General features: G+C 38.0%; 1 protein-coding gene and 1 pseudogene across 3 annotated transcripts; one reads left to right on the top strand and one right to left on the bottom strand.

Annotated features, from left to right (window-relative positions):
• Positions 1–1,360: 1,360 nt before the first annotated feature.
• On the bottom strand, positions 1,361–22,792 carry CMPK1 (cytidine/uridine monophosphate kinase 1; the record flags this gene model as incomplete). Of its 2 annotated transcripts, XM_084243606.1 has the most annotated exons (6): positions 1,361–1,402; positions 2,391–2,487; positions 2,711–2,787; positions 4,366–4,518; positions 5,312–5,458; positions 22,622–22,792. In XM_084243606.1, 6 exons carry the CDS (start codon positions 22,790–22,792, stop codon positions 1,361–1,363), a joined length of 687 nt encoding a protein of 228 aa, XP_084099732.1. The 2 variants fall into 2 exon arrangements, with proteins under 2 accessions (XP_084099732.1, XP_084099733.1); XM_084243607.1 differs by lacking the exon at positions 5,312–5,458.
• LOC311177735 (large ribosomal subunit protein eL6-like) lies at positions 13,436–14,105 on the top strand (annotated as a pseudogene). Its single transcript has one exon. The product of its transcript is annotated as a large ribosomal subunit protein eL6-like (transcript).
• Positions 22,793–24,614: the final 1,822 nt, after the last annotated feature.

Raw genomic sequence — 24,614 nt, 5'->3', positions numbered from 1 at the left:
TCACACATAGAAACAATTTAATCTTTTATAATGTGGCTACATCCATAAATTGTCCTCACTATTCCTAATGACTTTAAATATAAAATCTAATTATATAAAGATAAAATTTCTTGCCTGATTGAACCCTGTATGCCAAAGTAAGTGTTAAAAATGAGAAGTATTTTAATAAATATCATGTTAAGAACCTTGGACCCTCCTTTGTATTCGTGATGGCAGAAAAAGGCAAAAATAAATTTCTCAGAGATTTTTAAAGGAAGAATGGACTTAAGAGAAAATTCCCTTGGACTCTATCTGCTCTTTAAAATTCTGTACCTTTCAGTGCTTCAACATGATGCCCCCAAAACAATTTACTAAATAAAAGTAGCCAGGGAGGGAATCAAACATTTATTAGATATATTTATCATTTTTTTGACCAAAGTGCAATGATTTTTAAATCTTCTTAAACAAATAACTATGAAAAAAATATTCAAGAAAATAAAATACAAATGGGAAATTTAACCATTAGATTTCTTTTTCTAACACTATATTTAGTAAGAAAACAAACAAAAAAAAATTTTTGAAGTGTTACTGAAATGCTAACCAAATCATTTTACCGTCAATCTAATACACACACTTCAAGGTTCCACTGCTAAGGAACATATGTCATTAGACACAGTCCTTACTCGTTACCCTCAGATTTTTGTCAGAATAAAGCTGACAATTCTTCCAGGCTCTGAACCCCCCCGTATCTTCATCCCCATCCCTGGAAGTAAAGAATATGCCCTATCACACAACTTTGTACAAGTTGTGGTACAACATAAAGCCTACGTTTCTTTATAATTCTGTAGGAAATGGTCAGTTATTTGATAAATACTAAAACACTTCTAGGAATTCATTTCATGAGTTTGTTTACCAAACACATTGTGCAAGAACTGACTACACAAAAAGTTCCTTTGGAATTTGGTCCACAAATTCACTTAGCAGGTCGGAAATTTAAAACCTGCAAGAAAGAGGGGAAGAGGGTATCCCTACGCCTAACATCTTGTAATTACTAAAGGGATGTACACATACACTAAAAAGTTTTGCTCACAAAAAGGCACAAACTATAAAAGGGATATTCTTTTCTAATAAAAAGAACTAGCCGATATCCTTCTGTTTTGCGAGCACCATAGCTAAGATAAATTAAACCCAAATTCACTGTCTACCCCTAAGACCAAAAAAAAACTGTAGATAAAAAAATGTAATTTGTCTTTCTACATACCTTCCCACCATTAACTGAGATGTTATTACCAAAGGTTAAAATCGCCTTAAAAAGGGTTTGTGATAGCAGCTATCAAAGCAATATTCAAGCATGATATCTAGGATGCTTTCAGGTTTAGAGTTAGCCTTCTTTGTCAAAAACCTTCACAACTTCATCAAAAACCTGTAAAGGAAAAAGATAATAATAATTTTTAAAGTTGGTATTATTAAATCATCGTATCACTAAGTTCCTGTTAACAAAATCACTTTCATACCACAGAGGAAGGGAAGTAGAGGGAGAGGGTGAAATGGGTAACACGGGTCAATTATATGGTGACAGATGGAAACTAGTCCTTTAGTGGTAAGTAAGCTACCATAGGGTATAAAGGTGTCACATTATAATGTTCACCTGAAATTTATGTAATATTATAAACCAAAGTTAACTCAAAAAAAACAATAAAATAAAGTCACTTTTATATAAATTTTCAAAACATCACTAAAAGTTATAATTCTTTAATTTCATCTATATTTCTTTAGGCCGTAATACATCATAAATATATATAAAATTATGAACATGTGCACTCAATTTTATTAGTGCTTTTAAAACAGAGAAATGGTAGGCTACCAATAATTTGATAAACAAAAGGGCTTACAATATAAACTAGAGTGGTTTATCGCCTTAGTAATGATTCTAAAACACAAAATTTTCTGATATATTAGTTTACCTCATGAGTGGCAATGAATTAAAAAACAAAAATGATTATATGAAAAAAAGAAAGGTCCAGAGGAAGAAGACTCAGGGAATAAGAAAAAGGGAGATTAGGTAAAGTGAAAGAAGCTAGAAATATCTTCCGGGCACTGAAGTTTTCCAACCCCCTCAATGTAGAGATAGCACTGACTCCTGTGGAGCCATGGAAACCCCCACCTCTAGAGCCACGTGCTCTGTGACGGAAGAGATGAAAACAGCAGGGGCAAGCTAAATGACTTCTCATTCATGTAATAGACTCTTTATCCAAAAAGGACTACATTTTTTATTTAGTCTCTGGTGTCTGATAAACCAACTAATTTGCCATAGTATTTCTTTTTCTCCTGCCCATCCTCTCAAAAAAAAAAAAAAAAAATCACAATTTAACTTGACTTCTTGTTTTTAGTGGCAAGCTAGGGATACTCACTTCATCAACAGATTTAGAAGCATCTATTTTCTTTACTTTCCCCATTTCTTCATATAGGTCAATAATTGGTTTTGTTGACTGAAGATAGGTTTGAATTCTGCAAAGAAACCAATATTGCAAAGTTTTAAGAAACCATCCACTGTCCTCCATGTTACAGGATAGCTCAGAAGACAACGTCACAGACTCAACTGACTCCCTCAACATCTCCTGAGACAAGTTTTGTTACCTATTTCAGCCTGGACCAAAGTGCGGCACGTATTTAATGTGACTGAAGTTCCAAACTGAAAGTGAGGTTGCTATGTGTAAAAACTGCAAAGTACCTCTTTTCCAAGCTCTCTCTGTTGTCATCACTCCTGCCACTACTCTTCCCCCTCTCGAGACAGCGTTCAATACAGATCTAAAAATGAAAAATAAATTAAAAGTTATTAAGGGCCTCCTGGTGGCGCAGGGGTTAAAGTCTCAGGGTTATCAAACTATTGCCAGCCACTGTGGCATGAGTTCGATGCCGGGCGGGGGAGCTAACCCACAGGGTGCAGCAGCAGACCTCTCCTGTCTCTCCCACTGCTCCCCTCAGCAGTGTATTTCAGTAGATCCACATGTTCTGCTCCATACTCTGTCTCTGGTAATCCTCTCCCCCCACCTCCGGCATCTCTGACCTACACCCCAGTTCTTATATGCATAAATAAATAAAAATAAATCTTTTTTAAAAAGTTATTTAAAAAATACAGAGATATGAATTTGCCATTCTCTTATATTGAAAAGAGAATAAAGTTTGAAGTGATTTAAAAAAACACCCTACATTAAACCCAATGCGTCTAATTTATTAATCAACATGCAAAGTCCTTTTAAATTCAAACATGTGGTTCAATTTATATAAACTAGGTTAAGTAAGTACAGAGCATAATAAGAATTCATTCATGACTCAGTTTTTCCTGTGTATTTTTTTTTCAAACCGCAATAAAAAGAAGATCTGTATGTATATGGTTCCATCTAGGATATATTATTAACTTATTAGGTATGAATTACATGCCTCAAACTTTGCTCCATTTTTGCTTACTTTTCGATTAATTCCATCAATACCCAAATATTTAAGAGTCAACATATTTGCATTTGAATAGAGTATTCCTTGTTAATCGTGAATAAACATTCCTTAGTTATAAAGTTGTGGTAACATTCTAAAGTTAACTTTGAAGAATAAGTGAAAACATATTTTTGGGGGTTGGAAGAACAGAGTTACATTTTAAAACAACTCAAAGGCTGCAACAAGTCTCTACCAGAGGCACATTTGTGATTCAACCAAAGAAGAGCCAACTTCCTTCAAGGCACTATTTCAGATTCTTATTCATTCAGGCTGTTGGCATTAATGTAATGAAATTTATATTACAGCTGTCAAACAGTCAGGCCTTTTAATTAAATGATTCCGAGAAATTCATTTAGTTATTCAAAGGTATGTCTGGGGTGTGTTATTAGAAGTTTCTGAGGGAAAAGGAATGCTTTCCTGCTATTCTCAAGATCATTTCATTCTTAGAAGACAAACAGGCTATCATAAATATATACACATATACATATATATGTATATGCGTGTGTATGTGTATGTCTTTTAAAAAGAGTTTTCTCGACTTCCAGAAATGTGAGTTTGTTTTCCACAAATGACAACCTAAGGTGAGATGCTCTGGTAACAGTGCATACCTAAGAAAGTAATAAGTCAGCTTCATTACTTAACATTATTGTGTAAGTCAGTTGTCAATTTAAAACAGAACTTCTTTTTTTCCTCAAAATTTAGGTCCATAAGGTTGCTGATGTCAAACAGATTTTAATATTCCAACAGCAACACAGTGCTGTTCTGTCCACTCCGTCTACCAATTCAAGATATCAATATAAAATGTAAATATAAATTTAAAAACCCACACTTTTTCTTTATTAACTGACCAGTGGCTGCCTAAAGCCCATGCAGGCAAAAGAAGATTTTCATTACCTCATTATTACAGTCAAAAAACAGAACAAAAGATACATCTGCCTTCCCATCCATGGTCTTATTCCACCCTTGAAGGTTATCTTGGTTTCTTGGAAACCCATCAATCAAGAATTTATTCTTCTGTGCGTTGACAGCCATTGTCTGATCCATTTCCTAAAGGCAAAAGATGATGCAGGTTGAAACAAAATGCAATTTCTTAAGCAGGGTGGTAGATATATGTGAGTTTTATCGATCACCTTAAATCGTAAGTAGAGTGAAAGGTGCAGAGAAAGAAAAAAAAAGACTTAAAGGAAATGAACCAATGCATTATGGCTGCTTCAAGTTGGTGACATTTGGGTACTGTACTCCTCCCCCATTCTATACACATACTTTTACACTAGTTTTTTCTGTAATGTGTATTTTCTATAATAAGCATATATTACTTTCACATATTATCTCATATATATATATGCTTATATATATATATATATATTTTTTTTTTTCACACATACAGTCATGAATAGTGTTCAGATACAAGCCCTATTTTTGCTCCAGCTACTAGAGAGCGTGACTGGTCTTCCCTATCGCCTTCCTAAATCACCATGCTGTGATGGGAAGCATGGCTTCTGAAGGCCTCAGATTCTCAGAGAAAGAAAAAGGAGAGGAGGAGGAGAAAAGGAAGAAGACATTGAAATAGAAGAGAGAACTGTGCATTGGGAAGGAAGGGTCCAGTGTACATATATGGATGGTAAGTTCAGCTGTAGCTGCTCCTAGACCAAGAAACAGAATCCCTACTACTGCCCAATTTCTTCCCAGGTGAAAGTGGAATTTCCACTTCTGCCATTCTCAAACACCAGGACACAAGCAAGAAGTTCAATACTCTGATTCCTTAATTACTCAAAGCAAAGGTGCATTTAATTTCTCATTTCCTTTCTGGTTTAAACTGGTTGGCATTCACACTCCTTACCCTCTTTAATAAACTGATGGTTATCTCAACTGGCACTATCTTTCCATCTTTAATGTACTTCTCAATGAGTTCACCATACTGCGAATCTGGGTTTTTCCTTTCATCACGAAGAAGTTCTCCTGCAGAAAGATGTATATAGCCATATTTCTGAAAGAAATAACATAAAGAAAAAAAATGAGAATACATTTACCTCAGTGGTAGGAATACAGGATTTGTTCCCTTTCTCAATAAGCAGCAACAGTCCTAACTCCTCCAAGAAATCAGTTTTCCTGACTGCTCTGGCGTGTGGATTTGCAGTCTCTCCACCTGGACCAGTATCTTTCTTACCACATTCAAAGGCCCCTTCCTCCCTCTCTAGAGAGATCTTACCTATCACATGGGAATATAGACACCGCTTTCATACAACTTAGTGGTGATGGTGAAATGAGCTAAAATATACAAATTGCCCACGAGAGAGTCTGACACATGGTAGGGGATAAAAACCATCAATTAAGACACTTATTTTTAATAATCTGGAAGCATTTTTACATTATATTTTTCACTTAAATGATTTTGACAAAAAGACCAATCGAGGAGCTTAAGTGAGATAATAAATATAAATATCCTGCACAAGATCAATAGATAGGGTTATTATGATTGTGACTATAACTTATTAAGAACATACAAATGGTAAATTAGGTCAAAGTATACAGTAAGAGCTGAGCTGAGTCACGTAAGATGCTATGCTGTTGTTCTATCATTTCCCCATGGTTGAAATAAGAAAACAATACAGCTCTAAGAGAGACTTCTGAATACTGAAAAGCATCTTCTTCCACAGGAACGTGATCACATTCTCTTTAATTAAATCAAAAGAACCAAAAAGTCTATTTTTAAACTGTTTTACTCTTAAATATTAGAACATCAAAACTATATTTAATATTCAGTTACAACGATCTCATCCCAAATTCTTACGACACCTTACATGTTTCTTTACCTTATCCATAGAAAGTGGATCATAACTATTTGATAACTTAAATTTTCTTTAATTTCAAAGTTAAGATTTGAGGCAGCCCATACTCCCACCTCTGTAAACGTCATGTTTCAATTTTACAGAAACTCTTTGAATCACTCAAGCTCTGGTGATTTTTTTATTTTTATTAGAGACTCCATATTCTCTTTCCATTCCAAAAATTGTTGGCTCAACTTGTTCTTGCTTACTAAAGTAAGCTAATGGTAAGATCGTTAGCAAAGGCAAACAAACTCTAAACAGTTTATTTGCTGACTAAAATTGGGAATAAAGTTTGATGAGAATAAAAGAAAACCATAGTATCATTCCTGTGTCTTAGTCACACAGCCCTTTCCATGAGAAGAAATGATCAAATGTGTTGTTACTTGTAATAGGCTTTTTTTAAAAAGCCATTGCTGGGCCTCCCCTGGTGGCGCAGTGGTTGAGTGCTGCGCTGCGAAGCTGCCGCAGCCTCTACAGTGCCAGTTCGATCCCCAGACACCAGCGAGGGTCCCACATGGTGCACAGACCTCTCTTGCTGCTCCTCTCCTGCTGCTCCTCTCAGCTCCCCTCAGCGCCCCTCAGCTCCCCTCAGCAGTGTACTTCGGTCCTTCTGCCTGTTCTGCTCCCTGCTCTGGTGAATCCTCTCACCCTCCCGCGCTTCTGACTGTACCCAGTGCTTGTATAAATAAATAAATAAATCTTTAAAAAAAAAAAAAAAAGCCATTGCTTACAGAAAATGGAAAAAATAAAATCGTTTAATTATTTAAATTGTTATTTTAAAATTATTTCCACACTACACCATTTGTAAGTGACTACTTTGATCACTGAGCATAAGCAAACTTTTGAAAGATGGGTGTAGAAAGGACTTTATAAAAAATGAGTTGTGACCTACTTTTCCATTTATTATGTACCATTTTCAGAAAACATTCTGCAACAGTTGTCCACAAAATTTTATTAGAAGCTTCATTTCCCACCGCTTACTTTGGCTCACACTTGAAGTCTACGCTTGCCGGATGCTCTCATCTGGTGTAGAGATTATAGCATATGGGAATATTGAGTAAATGAGGAGACAGTACTAAACAAGAGCAAATGCTCAGTGAAACACCAACAGTACAGACTGCTCTGTATAGGCAGCCTCTGCTTTATGAGCAACATATACAGTCAGGAGCCTAGCTAGTAACTGAAAAATTAGTACTCAGTTTGTTTCCCGACACTGGAAAAATCAAATTTGAAAGCTTTATATTACATTAAAATGGATTTTGGCATTACTGCATTGTAAATTATAGAGATATAAAAATGGTATTTTAAAACATACTATAAAAAAGAGAGAAAACAACCTCATCTGCAAAGTCCAAGGAAACAAGGAATTTAAATGAATGTAACAATGTCAAACCTATGCATGGTTTTCTATTTCTCATCCACATTCCCTTTTTTTCCCCTTTAATTTGCCACATGCTTTTTTGTATTATATTTTTCTTAAGGAGTTTGCAGAAGTTTTCCTCTTACCACAGTTTCTACAACAAAAAAGCAACTGTCACTCACACACAGTAATTATGGTATTTTAATAATAGCTGGACTTTACAGAACATGTTTTCAAAGTATTCTGCTGTCATTAAGTAGTCACTGATGCCAACTTTGAGGAAAGCAAGAATGGATATTTCCTAGGGTTAACCACACTTTTTCACATTTTCTGAAATTTCCTTGCAATTAAAATCTAGTGGGTCACTAACTACAGTCTTAAGAGTAACAATCGAAACCATAGCAGGTTAAACATTCTATAAAATACAGAGGCTGGATCACAAGGTATTATTCAACTAAAAATAGAATTCTATTGACAAATGTATAAACTCAATTCATTTAGAGTAATTGTCTCAATTTTTTACTTTCATTTTCTCCTTTAATAAGCTGAAAAACAACTCAATAACTTTCATGAATCATAACTAAGATTTGGAGGGAGGGGGGAAAAAGCATCACATTCTCAACAAGGACAGAATGGCACTCTATTTTACTACAGCTAGCACGCACTGACTATTTTATGGTATCAACTCTCAAATCATCTTGATCAGTTTCTCTCAGTTATTAGCAATTGTCTTTCCTTCTTTCCATATCCTGGTAAGAGGTTCTATGTGAACAAAAACAGAGTTCAAGATACAAATGATGCATAAATGGCAAGTCCTTGGAGGCAGGAAGAAAAGTGGATACCAGTACCCTCCTTCCATCCACTGGTCTGCTACTGAATTATCAATATATATAAGGAACACAGCAGAGATAGCAGATACAAATATTAATATATGTTAAAGCAACTGAGTTAAAACCACTGGGTACTCTTTAAATAGCTGACACATCTATGAAGCATTTAAGTCTAAACTTACTTTATAATCCCTGTAATATTGGTGAACCTTAAAAATCTAAACTCTGGATATGTACTGTCAACAAAGTACCTTCAGCACAACACCCCAAAATGCTGCAGGGACTACTGCAGAATTATGCAGATTCACCCATCTGGTATTTATTGCAAAAAGATAGCTTTAGAGCCTACAGCACCCCAACAAAATTTTAAGTCTAACATTTATTTTAAAGGCATTATTTCCAATAGAACTTTTTCCAGTTGCTCTAAATGAGACTTCTGATAAAAGGGCTTTCCAGAACAGTATCTGGCAGTCTGGGGAAACTTTCTTTTCTTCAACTGTAAGATGCTACACAGTACACAAATACTTAAAACTGTTCAACTTTTTTTTTTTTTTTTTAGAGGCATGTTTTATTTATTTGTTTGTTTGTTTGTTTTGTTTATACAAGCACTGGGTACAGTCAGAAGCGCGGGAGGGTGAGAGAATTCACCAGAGCCAGAGCGGGGAGCAGAGCAGGCAGAAGGACCGAAGTACACTGCTGAAGGGAGCAGCGGGCGGCAGGAGAGGTCTGCGCGCCATGTGGGACCCTCCTCAGGTGGCCGGGGAGCAGCTGGGGATCGAACCAGAGCCGCAGAGGCCGCGGGCAGCTTCGCAACCCAGCGCTCAACCGCTGCGCCACCGGGGAGGCCCAAAACTGTTCAACTTTTTAGGATTCCTTTTAAATTCCTTAGAATTTTTCCTGTTACCACCATTAAGGAAAAGTTATCATTAAAAACAAAGACTCTGAGTGTAATATCTAAAGTGCTAGTGTATTTCCCATCTCATTTTTAATCCGCCCTCATTGTATTTCAAATGCATTTGACCTATTTAATTGCAAATCCAAATATTAACTATATACTATGGAAAGTATAAACCAAGTCAAATCTTTATTTAAGCAACAAGCTTTAGTAGACAGACTCCAAACATTAAGCATACTTCTTTCTCTAATTAGTGACATTTTATTTAATTTTTTAAAAAATATTTTATTTTATATAATTCTTACATCATTTTCATCTTTGTAATTAGTGACATTTTAAAAGCTTAAATCCTGCAAAGGAGAAATGAGGACTATAATCTATTTAACTGCAGAAAATTATAGCACCATTTCATTTTTCTCAATGTTTTGCCCTTCATGTAAGAAAACCTTAATTCAGGCAATACCTGACATTTATTTTAAATCCATGCATTTTTACTGAATGTCAGGCAATGTGCTGATACAGGGGCAAACATAGGTTTATTCATAAAGGATGTAAAAGTGACTTTGCATATATAAAGTGACTTGAGTTCTGTTATTAACTAATGAGGGCAATTATTCATATTTGCATAACTTTTCCTAAGGAATTAATTCTTTACCAGCACTGTCTGCTTGTGGGAAAAGTTGATTCTTCAGAGGAAGTGGCAAGAAGACCAAACAATAAATAAAATTTGAAGAGTGCGTTACAAGCCACCAAACTGTTACCTCATTTTTGTAGGCCTGGATATCCCTCTAACATTTTGCAGATGGGTTCTCAGGTAATTGAGGATACTGGTGTCTTATTTACACACCAAATGATCCCTCTAGCAACTATGAATTAGAATTTTCACACTTCAATTTCATTACTTTTGCTCATTTCCAGTATTTTTCTTTCAATTCATTTCAGTTCTGAATATTCTGCATTCCTTGAATTAGTAGGGAAGGAAAATGGTCAAAAATAAAGACTATGCCAGATTCAAAGATGAATCCCAGCAGGGATTCCAGGAGCTCAGAGGCAATAATTTGAAAACTTCCAGCATTAATGGACAGGCACAAGGGTATTGCTGATCTTAGGAAACACTCATCTGATTTTGTTAATTAAAAGATCAATTCTCATAGTCACTAGAAGCTGCATACTCACACCACTGCAACCTAAGCACTGTTGCAGGTGGGGCATGAGCCTAGCACTCAGTTCTTGGAGTTCCTGTGAGAATCCCTGGAGGACATACATCAAACCACTTCGATGAAACCCTAACCTCTATTTCACCTTAGGAAAGAGGTTTCTTAGCACTGAGTAGGACCACCAGTACTTGTTTCTTATTTTTAAAAGAAAGGAAATAACATTAAAATAAGAATGTCATTTACACAGGGAGTAAAAAGAAAGTTTAAGAGAGAATGACTTGACATTGCAATTTGCAAAGAGTATCATCACAAAATAGAAACTTTTTAATACCTCAGCTTCTCTTTTAAAAATAGAAATGTAAACAAAGGTGACTAAATTCTGAATGTAATAACATACTAAAACATAACATTTAAGCATCTGCAAAATTATCAAACTAATGGAGAAATGCATTTAGAGAAACAGAATCAGCAAGGATCTCAAGACCATAAAAAACAAATTTTTTAAATTAAGAGAGGGGCCACCCTGGTGGCGCATGAAGTTAAGTGTCAGCACTACGAAGCTGTCAGCAGTCACTGATGCAAGAGTTCAATCCTGGCCAGGAAGCTAACACATGGCGCACCAGACCTCTCCTGTCTCCCCGCAGCAGTGTATTTCAGTAGATCTAACTGTTCTGTCCCTGGTGAATCCTCTCACTTCTCTCCATCTCTGGCCTACACCCCAGCTCTTGTATGCATAAATAAATCTTTTTTTTTTTTTTTAAAGAGAACCAACAAGAATTTACTGTACTGTATTTGAATTTTCCACAAATTAATCTGTAAGTTTATTGTAACCTCAACCTTCAACTGACCAGGGTTAATTTTTTAATGAAACTTGATAATCTGACACTCAGGTATATCAGAAAGAATAAATTTGAGAGAATGACCAAAATTGAAAATAGTAACAACTACAAATGGGAACTTGTTTACCAGGTGACAGAAAATATAAAGCTACAGTAATAAAAATGTGTGATACTCGTATAAAATAGAATAATAAAACTCAACAGATTCCAAAAACAGACTCAAGTATAAATCGGAATTCAATAAATGATACAGAATCAGCATGTAAAAATCAATGGCAAAAAGATGAACTATTTAATAAATGATACCCGTACAAATGGCATCCAGATTAAAAAATAAATAAATTAGATCCCTGCATACATTATGGAAAACTAAATTCCACATGAATTGAAGTTCTAAAACAACACAATTTAAGCAAAAGCCCAAAGACAGTATGAGGAAAATAATCTCTAAATAGGGAAAGGTATTACTAAACAAGAACCAAAATGCTAAAATCTATGTTTGACCACATAAAAACTTCTGTACAAAGACATCATAAATGTAATCAAATGACAAGCGACAGCCTGGAAGAAAATGTTTTCACCATACAAAGGTGACAGGATAATATACATTATATATAAAGAGATTCTGCTAACAAGGAAAAGACTACCACAAAAATAAGCAAAGGATAAGAACAAACAATTCACAGAAAGAAAAAAGAAGAGTTGTTCAACCTCACTAGTAATCATGAAAATGCAAATTAAAACAATGTGATTCTATTTTCCATCCTTCAGACTGGTTAAAATAAAAAGATGTTATATCCGGTTAAGGCAAAGATAGTCTAGGAGGTTTGCAGGCGAAACCAGCATCCTCATATTCTGTGGGAGTGTAACCTGGTTTAGCTGTTTAAGAGGGCAATTTGGCAGAGTCTACCAACATTTAAGCTTGCATACCCTTTGGCTCAGTAATTCCATTTTTAAGAGCTATGCTACTGAAATAGTTGCATATGTACATGAATGTTCAAAACAGCATCATGTGTAAACAGAAAATCCAAATGCCTACCCAATATGTAAACTGCAAAATAAATTACTTATATATAATGAATGATATGGAATTATTTCATATGTTCTGATATGGAAAGCTATCCATGATAAATGGTTAAGCAAAAAAAAAAAATCAAATCACGAAACAATAAGTAACGTGTATGCACACGTGTGTGTGCTTTATATCTTGTGTATAAAAACATCTAAAAAGGAACAGAGTGGCACACATAACAAAACTTACACGTGATTACACATAAGGAGAGTAGGTATGGTTGACAAAAGAGAACTTTTACTTCTCACCTTATGTACTTTTAATTTTAAGCATATATAGTATCCACATATCTTTAAAAAGCGAATACCACAAAGAAAGATTAATAATTTAAGTGTTTTTTTTAATGTCATACCCTAAGAGTACAGGCAAAATGAAATTCCAAGTAACCTCACGGTAAAGATTAAAATTCCCAAATAAAAACACCACCCAACTTCAAGAAATAAAGGAAACAGTACCTTGGACAATCAAAAACTTAAAATTTTAAACTAAATCATTGTAGAGAATAGCAGCAAAAATCAAATCAAATGTTTAGATAAAAATTTCTCTGGAAAGAGATCCATTCCCTAAACAAAGGAGAAACAAAAGTATAATATAGCAACATAGAAACACACTGCATGGGCATGGAGTCAAGAGTTATAGAAGGAGACAGAAAACAGTCCATTTTTATATCCTAGAAACAGATGGAAATTTAGAGACACATTCAGTTGACAAGATCCAAAAGGCACAGCTCAAAGACTTAAAAGAAAACATATTTCAATGAATCCCTACTCTAGACACTAGAGTTCAAAATTATAAGCAAGATATTCTGGAAATGACACCTCCATACACTGCTTCTAGCCTCCTTGGAGCATTGGCAGAACTTTATTGTGCCAAGCAACATCTCAACTGAATTTTTAGAGAAAATGAATCTTCTTGAACAAGAAACCATTTTCATTTTTAGTCCAACAATCTGTGCCAACAGAACATGTTCTATTAAGGCCAACATGTTGGCCTTAATTCTCTCCCCCATCTTGCAAGATGGCGGCGACAAGGCTGAGAAGCCAGCTAAAGAGAAGAAACCTGAAGCCAAGGAGGCTGACGCGGGTGGCAGTGTTAAGAAGAATAACCTCAAGGTCAGATGCCTAAGGAAGCCCCACTGCAGCTGAAACCCTGGCCTAGTCAGAGGAATCAGTAGATCTTCCCAACCTGCTATGTATTCCAGAAAGGCCATGCACAAGAGGAAGTATTCAACATCCAAACCCAGAATTGAAAAGAAAACAGAGAAGGTTCCTGCTACCATCACAAAACACATTAGTGGTGGAAAGAATGAAGAACCAGAGTGATTAAACGTCACAAAAGACCCAGATACTATTATGCTACTGAAAATGTGCCTTAAAGCTGTTGGGCCATAGCAAAAACCCTTTGCTCAGCATGTGAGAAAACTGAAAGCTAGCATCACTCCTGGACCCATTCTGCTCAATCTCACTGGGCACCACAGAGGTAAGAGGGTGATTTCCCCTAAAGGAGTCATACTGTGGTTTGCTACTTATGACTGGACCTCTGTCCCTCAATCGAGTTCCTCTGCATAGAACACACCACAAATGTGTCATCACTACCTCCACCAAAAGTAATACCACTGAGGTGAAAATCCCCAAACATCTCACTGATACTTAACTTCAAGAAAAAACTGTGTAAGCCCCAACAGCTGGAAGATGAGCTCTTTGACACACAGGAGAAACAGGAAATTACAAAGCAGATATAAGAGATTCCTGGTCCTTGATTAGAGTCTAATTTCTTCATACAAGGAACTGCCCTAAAACGTGGTTAGCTTACAGGAAAATATTTTTCCCGTCACGTTACATACCAGGAAGAATGCTGAAAACCATCTGCAAAATAGGCAACTTCTCCCACCTACCAGCCTCTGCACCACAGGCAATAGAAAGTATACTGTATGTATTAATACGCAAGATAGTAAAATCTCATTGAAATAAAAAACTTCTGTGCTTCAAGGACACTACTTAAAAAAACTGAAAAAAAAAAAACAAAATCAAAAGAAGATAGGAAGTGTTAGCCAGTACCCAGAGCAGTTAGAACTCTCATGCCCCTGCTGGTGGCAATGTAAAATGATGCAGCAACTTGGAAAAGCAGTCAAGCAACTCCTCCAAAGGTTAAATAAAGTATTTGTACAACATATATCTTATAAGGACTTAACATCTAGAATCTTCAAAGAACTATAACGCAACAACAAAAAGACAAATAATTTAAAAACGGACTAAGGCCTTAAATAGACATTTCTCCAAAGAAAACAGACAAAAAGCTAACAAGTCCACAAAAAGATGACTACATCATTAGTCACTAGGGCAATGCAAATCAAAACCACAATGAGGTACCACTTCATACCAACTAAATTGGCTATAATTAAACAAACAGCAGCAGAAAATGGTAATTGGTGAAGATGTGGAGAAACCAGAACTCTTGTACACTGCTGGTAGGAACATAAAATGGTAGAGCTGCTGTGGTAGACGGTCTGAGAGTTACTTAAGAACTAAAAACAGTATTGTCCAAGCTATCTGAGTAGCTTTTTTAGGACCGAGTTAATGTATCAGTTAATATATCAATTGATGCGTGTGAATTGTAAACAACTATTTTACTCTGAAGAACTAATGAAAATGTAAAAACAATGTGAATTAATAAAAAGCTCCTAATGAAAAAAAAAAAAAGAACTGAAAACAGGGACTCAAACCAATGCTTGTATGCCAAGGTTCATTACAGCATTAGTCACAGTAGCCAAAAGGCGGAGTAGCCTAAGTATCCAACAACAGATGAATGGATAAATGAAATCTCTCTCTCTCACACACACACACACACACATGAACAGGTAGAAAAAGGAACAAAGGAATTCAGGTAACATGGATTAACCTTAAAAACATACTATTCATAAGGCAGTCACTAAAAGACAAATATTATGATTCCCTTTATACATATGTGAGTGTGTGTATATGCATTTGTGTATGTGTGTGCATGTGTATATACGTGTAGCATATATACACTTATATAAGTACTTTAAACAGGCAAATTTATAGAGGCAGAAAGAAGGTTAGAGGTAACTAAGGACTTGGGGGAGAAAGAAATGGGGAATTATTGCTTAATGGTACAGTTTCTGTTTGGAGAGATGAAGTTTCAGAAACGTAGCTATGGCTATACAACACTGTGGATGTAATTAATGCCAATGAATTGTACACTTAAAATGGTTAAAATGGCAAATCTCATGTTACATTTTGCCACAATATTTAAAAATTAATGCAATTACCAACTCCATTGAACTATATACTTCATGGGTAAATTGTATTATGTGTTAATTATATCTCAATAACACTTGATTTAAAGCACAAAATACAATAACTGTAAAATAAAGTTTCCAAAATAGGAAATAACTAAGTAATGTGTCCAATTTGTAGAACATGATAGTTACATAAATTATATGACAAAAGTACATTTACTAATATGTCCATATGTGTTTGTGATATTGTAAATGAAAAGTAAGTTTCCAATAAATTTGAGTAAATATAAGTTTCCAGTAAATTTGAGTAAAAGGTTTCCAATAAATACGCTAAGCACTGAAGGACCATAATCTCACTTCATCTTTATAACGACCCAGTGAAGTTGACATTATTATCCTTGCTTTACAAATGAAGATTCAGAATCAGAAAAGTGAAGCAACAAGGTTGTAGATGGTAGACTGAGATTCAAACCAATAGCTGACATCAAAATCTACATTCTAGGGCCTCCCCTGGTGGCGCAGCGGTTGAGCACTGCGAGGCTGCCCGCAGCCTCTGCAGCACCGGTTTGATCCCCAGCTGCCGGCGAGGGTCCCACATGGCGCACAGACCTCTCCTGCCGCCCACTGCTCCCGTCAGCGGTGTACTTCGTCAGTCTGCCTGTTCTGCTCTCCACTCTGGCTCTGGTGAATTCTCTCACCCTCCTGTGCTTCTGACTGTAACCAGTGCTTGTATAAAGAAATAAATAAATCTTTAAAAAAAAAAAATCTACATTCTAATACCATGCCTCACTGTAAGACTATCAGTCTAGGGTAGGGCGGGGAATAGGAGGGATTATGTCAAAATAAGGAGGGTGGGAATTGTATGGGGACTATAACCAAGATGAAAATGCATACAATGTGCAAAAATGAAAAATGATGTAAAAATATATATAAAATTAAATTAAATTAAAATTAAAAAAGACTATCAGTCTAACTCCTATTTCTTAAATATTTTTAATTAAAAAAACCACACATACACAATTGTTCTATTTCAAAAATATTCCTTTACCTGACTTGGCACATTCTTTATTACCACTCTGAAGTTCCATGTAAACATGAAATTTATTTATTTAATACAATTCTTTGATGCTCCTATACATACCACATAGAAAGGCAAAGAAGGCACAGATATTCGTAGCAATTGGAAATCTGGCTGCTTATAGTGTTATATACTACCTAACACTAAAGACCATTTCCACACCCCTCATTTTACAAAAGGGGAAATTCAGATAAGCTGACTTGTCAGTGGAGAGGAAACTTGCTCTTGAACTCAATCTCCTGACTATCAGTGACTCTATTATTCCCAAAGTGGGTCTCTGACATAATTCTTAAGTGACAGACACAGAGATGCAGTCTTTTGCCTTCAAATTCCTAACACCATTGAATAACAGAAGTTGATTGGACTTTATTGTTTGCTTTGTTGTATGCTAGCACAGAGATGAGACCAGGAACTTTGAACAGTCAGGCACACTTGACTCACCCTCCAGCCAGTTTCTGGTCACCCTTCATTGCAGCCCTTTTTCACCTCTGACACCATTACCATTTCCACTTTCCTCATCCAATGATCATTAAACAGGTAGTAAATAAAATTCTTTATTTAAAAAGCTAAATTATTTATTAAGTCAATTCTCAGTTACATAATTAAAACATCTTCTAGGCTGTCTCTCTACTCCTAGTAGACACCAAGAAAACAGAAATTCATGTTATTATCTAATCTAAACTATACATAATTATAAAGGCAAATAATCCTTAGGTTAAACACTTACTTTCCAATGGCAAACATTCATGGCTAAGACAGTCTAGAAGTTCTAGCAAAAAGTGGACAGGGAAGCAGTCTTTTGTGTAGTCTTAAGTTAGGCGTATTTACTTGCTTGTTGATATATGATAATAGCCTAATGACAAGGAACTCACTATGGGTCTTCTGGAGACTGATGGAAACCAGGCATGAACGTGCTTCACAGGACTGAGTCCCTCAAAGTGAAAGTTTCTGATAATGGTAGGTAACACCTGGTGCCTTTTCCCTTATCAAAGTGATGCTGTTACAGGGCAACCCCAATGTGAAATAGGTTGGCTTGGGAGGTCCTTACCCGCGCGCTTAAAAGGGACTTATAGTGAGACTCAACCGCAGGTACACAGAAAAAGTGTAAGGGTTTATTTACAAAAAAGGGGAAATGAAGAAATGAATAACTCAGGGAGAAAGAGAGGGAGATAAACTGGTGAATGTGTCCTAACAGTTCCGCTGATCTGGAACCCCAATAGCACTCTGAAAGGTGGCGAAAAGCCAAGGCCCCCCAAGGCCCACATGTCTGGTTATATACCAAACCTGGCTGCTTAACTTCACCATCGGTTCCCAGCAACCCTCCCTTCAGTAGTGATGACATCATGGGATTTGTAACCCTTGGTGTCTTGGATCTCTTTGGTCTGGGGTGGGGGTGGAGTTCATAAAACCTGTTTGTGGAGTTTGTTCAGGACATCCCTTCCCCCCAACAATGTCTTGTTAGTTGTGTTCACCAGAGAGCATAAAACTGTCAGCAAACAATATATTCCCTTACACCTGTTCTCTATAAAGTTCTAAATGCTCTAATGGCATGTTCAGTCTATAAAAATGTTGTCAGGTAAAAGCAACTGAAGTGTTAGAGCAGATACATTTTCATATGGTAACTGGGTTAAAAGTACTAGCTTTAAGGCAACAGGATACAGGAGTCAGAGTGGTGAGGACAACCTGATGCAAAGAATAAGACAGTTATGCCCTGCCTCCACCCTTTCTCTCTTATCTGGTCGTAAAGTCCCAGGACTAAAATGACTTCTCTGAAATGCTCTGAATTTCAATTCAGAAGGACAAATGCTAAAATACTATATTCTATATGATTTTGGGAGGTCTTCACTGACTACAGTCCTCTATCATTAACTGAAAGGTGGTGCTTAGATTAACCAATTGCTGTCACTGAAACATTAACCCAAAAGGTGTAAATCAAGCAGATTTCCAAGGGAGTAAGTTTAAGAGGAAGAACAGATATTGAAGAGGGGCCTTGAGCAAGGCAAATGTAGGCAGAGTCAGTAAAAAAATAGGATAATCACATTTAGAGGTTAAAAAAAGGCAAATATTTGCATTTTGACTTGTAAGAACATTGAGAGAGAGAGATGTAGAAGTAGTTAATACCAGACAGTTAAAATTGGTGACCTCAGGATTAAACATTTAAGAAATGTGTATTACTTTTGAACACCTCCTCTGGGTTCTCAACAAAAAACCACCATGATACAAATATTAATGGAAGTGTAGTGCTTTAGAAGAGTCAGGGATTCTGTGGGCTATCCTTTGTACAGGTAATATAAACTTTCTATTAAACAAACAAATACCTATCTCACTCTATACTACCCCACCAAAAGGAGATTCTATCTAGTTTCTTCTACAAGTGGTAATATGCTTTGGGGATTTGCAATCAAAAAGCTTGGAAATTTTCGAATGTTCAACAGATTTTCACAAACCTATCAATTTTATTCAACGAGAGTAAAGTGAAGTGTTAAAGGAGAAATCTGCCTGAAGGAGCTAGTAGTTCCTGATATAGGGAGAGTAAAGTGCTACTTGGGCGCCCCCTGGGGACCAAAGTAAAAACTATTTCACATCTTAGGACAAGCGAGTGTCCTGCATAATTTGTTTAGATTAAAAAAAAAAATGCCCTACCACCTTTAAAAGAGTAGACGTTTAAATATCTCTTCCAGGGGGCCTCCCCGGTGGCGCAGCGGTTGAGCGCTGGGTTGCGAAGCTGCCCGCGGCCTCTGTGGCGCTGGTTTGATCCCCAGCTGCTCCCTGGCCACCTCCACCGGAGGAGACCTCTCCTGCTGCCCGCTGTTCCCCTCAGCAGTGTACTTTGGTCCTTCTGCCTGCTCTGCTCCCTGCTCTGGCTCTGGTGAATTCTCTCACCCTCCCGTGCTTCTGACTGTACCCAGTGCATGTATAAACAAACAAACAAACAAATAACTAAACATGCCTCTATAAATTTAATAAATAAATAAATAAATAAATATCTCTTCCAGCTAACAAATGCAAAAAGACAAGTTTAAGTTACAGCACCATAATTTTTCTTGGGCCAAAACAATATAAAGCTTAACTTTAAAAGCTCAAAAATGACACAGTATCCACATAATAATTTTTTTGTAACAAGTTATTCCACAATAACTCCACTCTGAGCACTCAGCTCTAATAAAGTATTATTGCACTGATTTCAAAGATGGCAATTTTCAAAACCAAATTGCATATGAGAGGATATAGGTTTATAAACAATTAGAAAGTAAAACTGAAAAAGATCAGTTACAAATCAACAGGCAAAGTCAACCGAAACCCCCTCAAACCTAACCTTTCCAGTTTAGAACACTTTCAGAAGACACTGTATGTCAGAATTGCCTTTTCTTCCTCAAGGTGTGAGAGCAAATAGCAGTGGTAGAACAATCTCCAGAAGAAAAAAGTATATGTCAACTTCCCTCTGGTCACACCCTCATAGCTAATATTAATATCCCTGGACATCTGACATGAGTGTCAAATCATGCTCTGTAGCCAGGGCCCAAAGATGTACTTCTGGCAGCTTAAGATGGAAATCAATGCAATTTTTCCAAAGAAATAATTCTATTTCAGCAACATTTCAGGCAACCTGTGAATTACATCAGGACTGGAGTTATGGCAGGGGAATTAACCTTGATTTATAAAACTTTACTCCACACAGTAACAGTATTTCAGATTCAGCTTATGTTTGCCTGAATAATAAAAAAATGAGTCAAAATGCAAGACACTGAAAAAGGGAAAAAAACCTCTGACTTAACGGACTGTAGACAATTTATTGTCTGATTTACTTAGCTATGGGATAGCAACTGTGAAATTATACAGTATTTGTAATTTGTAGATAACAATTTCATGTTTATGACAACTAAATTCAAGAGTAAATATTTTCGTGAGAAAAGATGATCATTTAAAACAGTTTAAGCTCGTATAATTTGCGAAATCCTCAAGAATAAGAAACATATCTCATCTAGAAATCTTATAATTAATCATTAGGTCTAAAATATCATTATTAAATAGAGTAAATACTAGTTCCAGAAGGTAGATTATTTTTAATACGATGGAGTAACATAGTATTATTAGTTTGGGTGTGGATATTTGGTAGCATTATGATTCAGAAAAAAATATTTCAATGTTTTCAAATGTAACGGTCATAAAACTATTTATAAAAAGTAATACAACTTCAAAGTAAAAATAACCAACCTCATAGATTAAGAACAGGAAGTTCAAGATGAAAAAAAAAGTATTTGCATCTATGTGTATCACATATTTTACTTCATTTAAAATTCACAGATACCAGTAGACAGGTATTGATTGTTACACCCTTTTTACATAGGAACTCAAGCTAAAAGTCATTTCTCTGAGCCTAAGAAACTGAAAGTGATAGTTTGGGCTTGAACCCTATCTGTGTAACTCTAAATCTTAGTTAATCTTAGTTCCTCTCCATATCATGTTATTTACATGTATAAGTCATTTTATAATAAAGCAAAAAAATTGAAACTATCCAATTGTCACTTGTCTTTTAAAAGTGAAAAGAACCAACAAATAAGTATATATATCCATGTATTTTTTTTGTTGAATTAGTTCCACTTTTATTCCTAAAAATGATCGATTATAAAAACAGCTGTAGGACAGATAATGAAGGAGATGTTACCACCCAACTTTTTCTGAACGCTCTTTAGGGTATAAAATATAGGACAGTATATTTGGATTGTGTAAATACAGGAAAGGAGTGAAAGTCCAAAACAATATAAGTCATATAAGTGATATATAAGTCATATCCTGGAACAGAGGAAGGAATTACTTTAGAAGTTCTGGTTCAATACTTTTTTTGGTCACCGAGATTCTTTGGGTGTTTCACAGCACCAGCACCATCTCTTCTATTTCTACATAGCTTTGCTTTTCTCCCAAACATTCCTCAGATTCTCCACTGTCTTCCCCCTCATAGTGTCACTGCAACTAACCACGTCATCTGCTCGAGAACTGTTATCAGAATTGAACTGATAACCTATAGTACCTTGAAGGAAAAGGGGAAAAAAAAACTTAGAGTTGGGAGGGATTTTATATTGAGTTTAAATCTGGCTGCACATTCTCTCCTAACATTCTAGAAAGGGCAACTGAGACTTGGAGAGAGGAAGTGACTTAGCGATGGACAGAGCGTGAGCTGGCAGCAGGGCCAGAGGCAGAAGCTCGATCTCAGTACCAGCTTCCGGGCTATTTCCACCCGACAAGCCCAGGCTGAGCCTCTTTGCAGGCTGGTACTGCCAGAGCCGGGGTCAGGAAGAGCTAAGGGCATATCCTGGGACATCTAAAGAAGCACCCCGCCCCAGAGGCATCTTTCTAGGGTAAACACTGGTAAGTGGAGGGGTTCGGAGTTTAGAGGGCCTGCGGGGAGGGGCCAAGAGGAAAAGCCAGTTTCCCCTCCAAGGGCCTCTAACCCAAATCTACGCTTCTGCTGCCCTCACCACCACCAGCGCCCCGCTGACTGCGCGCCAGGGGCCCCTGGATGCCGGCCCTCCTGGGAGCCCTCTCCCAGCTCACTCTCGAGACGAACTTGGTCGCCAGAATGTACGGACAGAGGGGCGCAGAAACAAAGCGACCCCAAGCGGTCCCCTTCCATTCTGGGCGCCCCGGGGCCGGCGAACTACCAGTCCCGACATGCCGCGCGCCAGGGGACCCCCGACCACCGCCACGCGGCCGGCGCGTGGGTCGCCGGGGCTCGTAGTCCGCGGCCCGCGGGTGCGCACAGCCGGGCGCGCCGAGACAGGCCGAGCCGACGTCCGGTCCAGCCCCGGAGCGCGTCAGCTGCCCGGGCCTCACCTCGACAATGCGGGCGCACTGGGTCCCCTTGCCGGCGCCAGGACCGCCGAGGACAAACACGACCAGCGGCTTCATGAGGCGACGAGGACAGAGGAAAAGCGGCCGGCGAGTCAGCAGGGGGAAGTCAAGGCCCAGGACGTGCAGCAGCCGGCGGCCGCAGCGGCTCAGCATACACCGCGGCTCCCCGGGACGCTGAGGGAGCTGACAGCCAGCGGCTGGCCGCGGCGGCGCGGGGCGGGGCGGGGCGGGGAGAAGGGGGCGGGCCGAGCCGGCGCCCGCAGCCGCCCCGCAGCCGTGGCTGCCCTGGCGTCCGCGCCGCGGCCGGAAGGGGCGGGGCTTCCTCGGCTTCCCGGGCTAAGCGCGGCGCCCCCGCCCCCGGCCGGCCCGCGTCCGTCGCGGGTCCGCGCCCCCTGGGCCCCCGGTCTGCAGGTGACTCGTTCCGCCGCTATCTTACCCCGCCCTCCTCGGGTCGGGCCTGTGCTGGAGTCTGGGCCGTGGTGCACGACAGAGCAAAGGCCGTAGTCTCTGCTCGCTGGGAGTGTCACTTCCAAGGGGGAGGCAGCCAACCTAAACAATTCCACGCGAAGCGAAAAAGACAGCCACGGTCTTTGAAGGAAAACAACGAAGGAATAGCAAAGGATGCGTGTCATTCTGGGAAAGAATCAGGGAAAGCCTCTGAGAGGTGACTTTTTTTAAAAAAAGATTTATTTATTTATGCATACCAGAACTGGGGTACAGGACAGAGGTGCAGGGGGTGAGAGGATTCACCAGAGACAGAGTGGGGAACAGAACAGACAGATTGACCGAAATACACTGCGGAGGGGAGCAGCGGGAAGACAGGAGAGGTCTGCTGCACCGTGTGGGTAGCGACCTGGCTGGGGATGGAACTTGTGCTGCAGTCTTAACCCCTTGCGCTACCAGGTAGGCCCTGAGAGGTGATGTTTAAACCAATAGCTAGGAAAGAGCAAAAGCAGGCAAAGACTGGGAAAGAATGTTCCAGAGAGAAAGGTACATGCAAAAGCTGTAAAGACTTGTCTTGTTGGAGCAATTGAAAGCTGGCCAGCAATTGAAAGAGGGTTTCTGAGACCAGATCTCTATGAGTGGGGGTGGAAGGTGGGAGAGTTAGGCCAGTGACAGGTCATTTAAACCCTTTGGTTAAGGAAGTTTTCAGTTATAGTCTAACTGCAATGTGAAGCCTTTTAACTATAATTCCATTTCCTTGCCACCTGCATTAGGATTAAACCTTAAGGAAGAAGAATAGGAGTCCGAGGAATGAGCCTTGGTAACAGACCTTTGGAAGTTGGAGAAAGGAGAAAGGTTCTGAAAAGGAAGAGCCAAAAATGTAGGAGGAAAATTAGGAGAATGTGGTGTTCCAGCAGAGGAGAGAATTTGGGGTAGGATTGTGTTGATGTAGAGGTCAACACTATTAAAAGCAAATGAGTACGTATGCTTGCATATAAAGCAAATATACCCTAAATTGGATTTGGTAACTTTGAATCTTTGGATTTATGAATCTACTGCCACACATTATATTTAATTTGAAACTATATTAAAAACAAGTAGATAGTAAGTGAGGAAATGAAGACAACAGAAAGAATTAGGGGCAAAAGGAAAAGTTTATTTAGGATGGGAGACAAGAACCGGGTGTCTAATATGGTAACCACTAATCACATGGCAATTTAATTACATTAAGTAGAATTAAAAATTCAGTTCCTCAATCACACTAGCCATATTTCTAGTGCCCTGTAATCACATGTGGCTAGTGAAGCTGTATTGGACAGCACACATACAGAACATTTCCATCATCACAAAAAGTTCTGTTGCACAGTGTTACAATAGAGCTTGTATTGAAACTACTGGAAATGATTTCCTTAGAAGGAGAGAGTTAACCCCTTGAGAAGAAAATCGGATGGATTCAAAGGGCGCATGGAGAATCTCAGAGGACTTACAAGGGCTTAGAAAGGAAGAACTTCATTTGTAATAGGAGCTGCAA

This window comes from Talpa europaea (assembly GCF_964194135.1).
Source record: "Talpa europaea genome assembly, chromosome: 9".
NCBI classification, from domain to species: Eukaryota; Metazoa; Chordata; class Mammalia; order Eulipotyphla; family Talpidae; genus Talpa; species Talpa europaea.
This window is presented reverse-complemented; position numbering and strand designations above follow the sequence as displayed.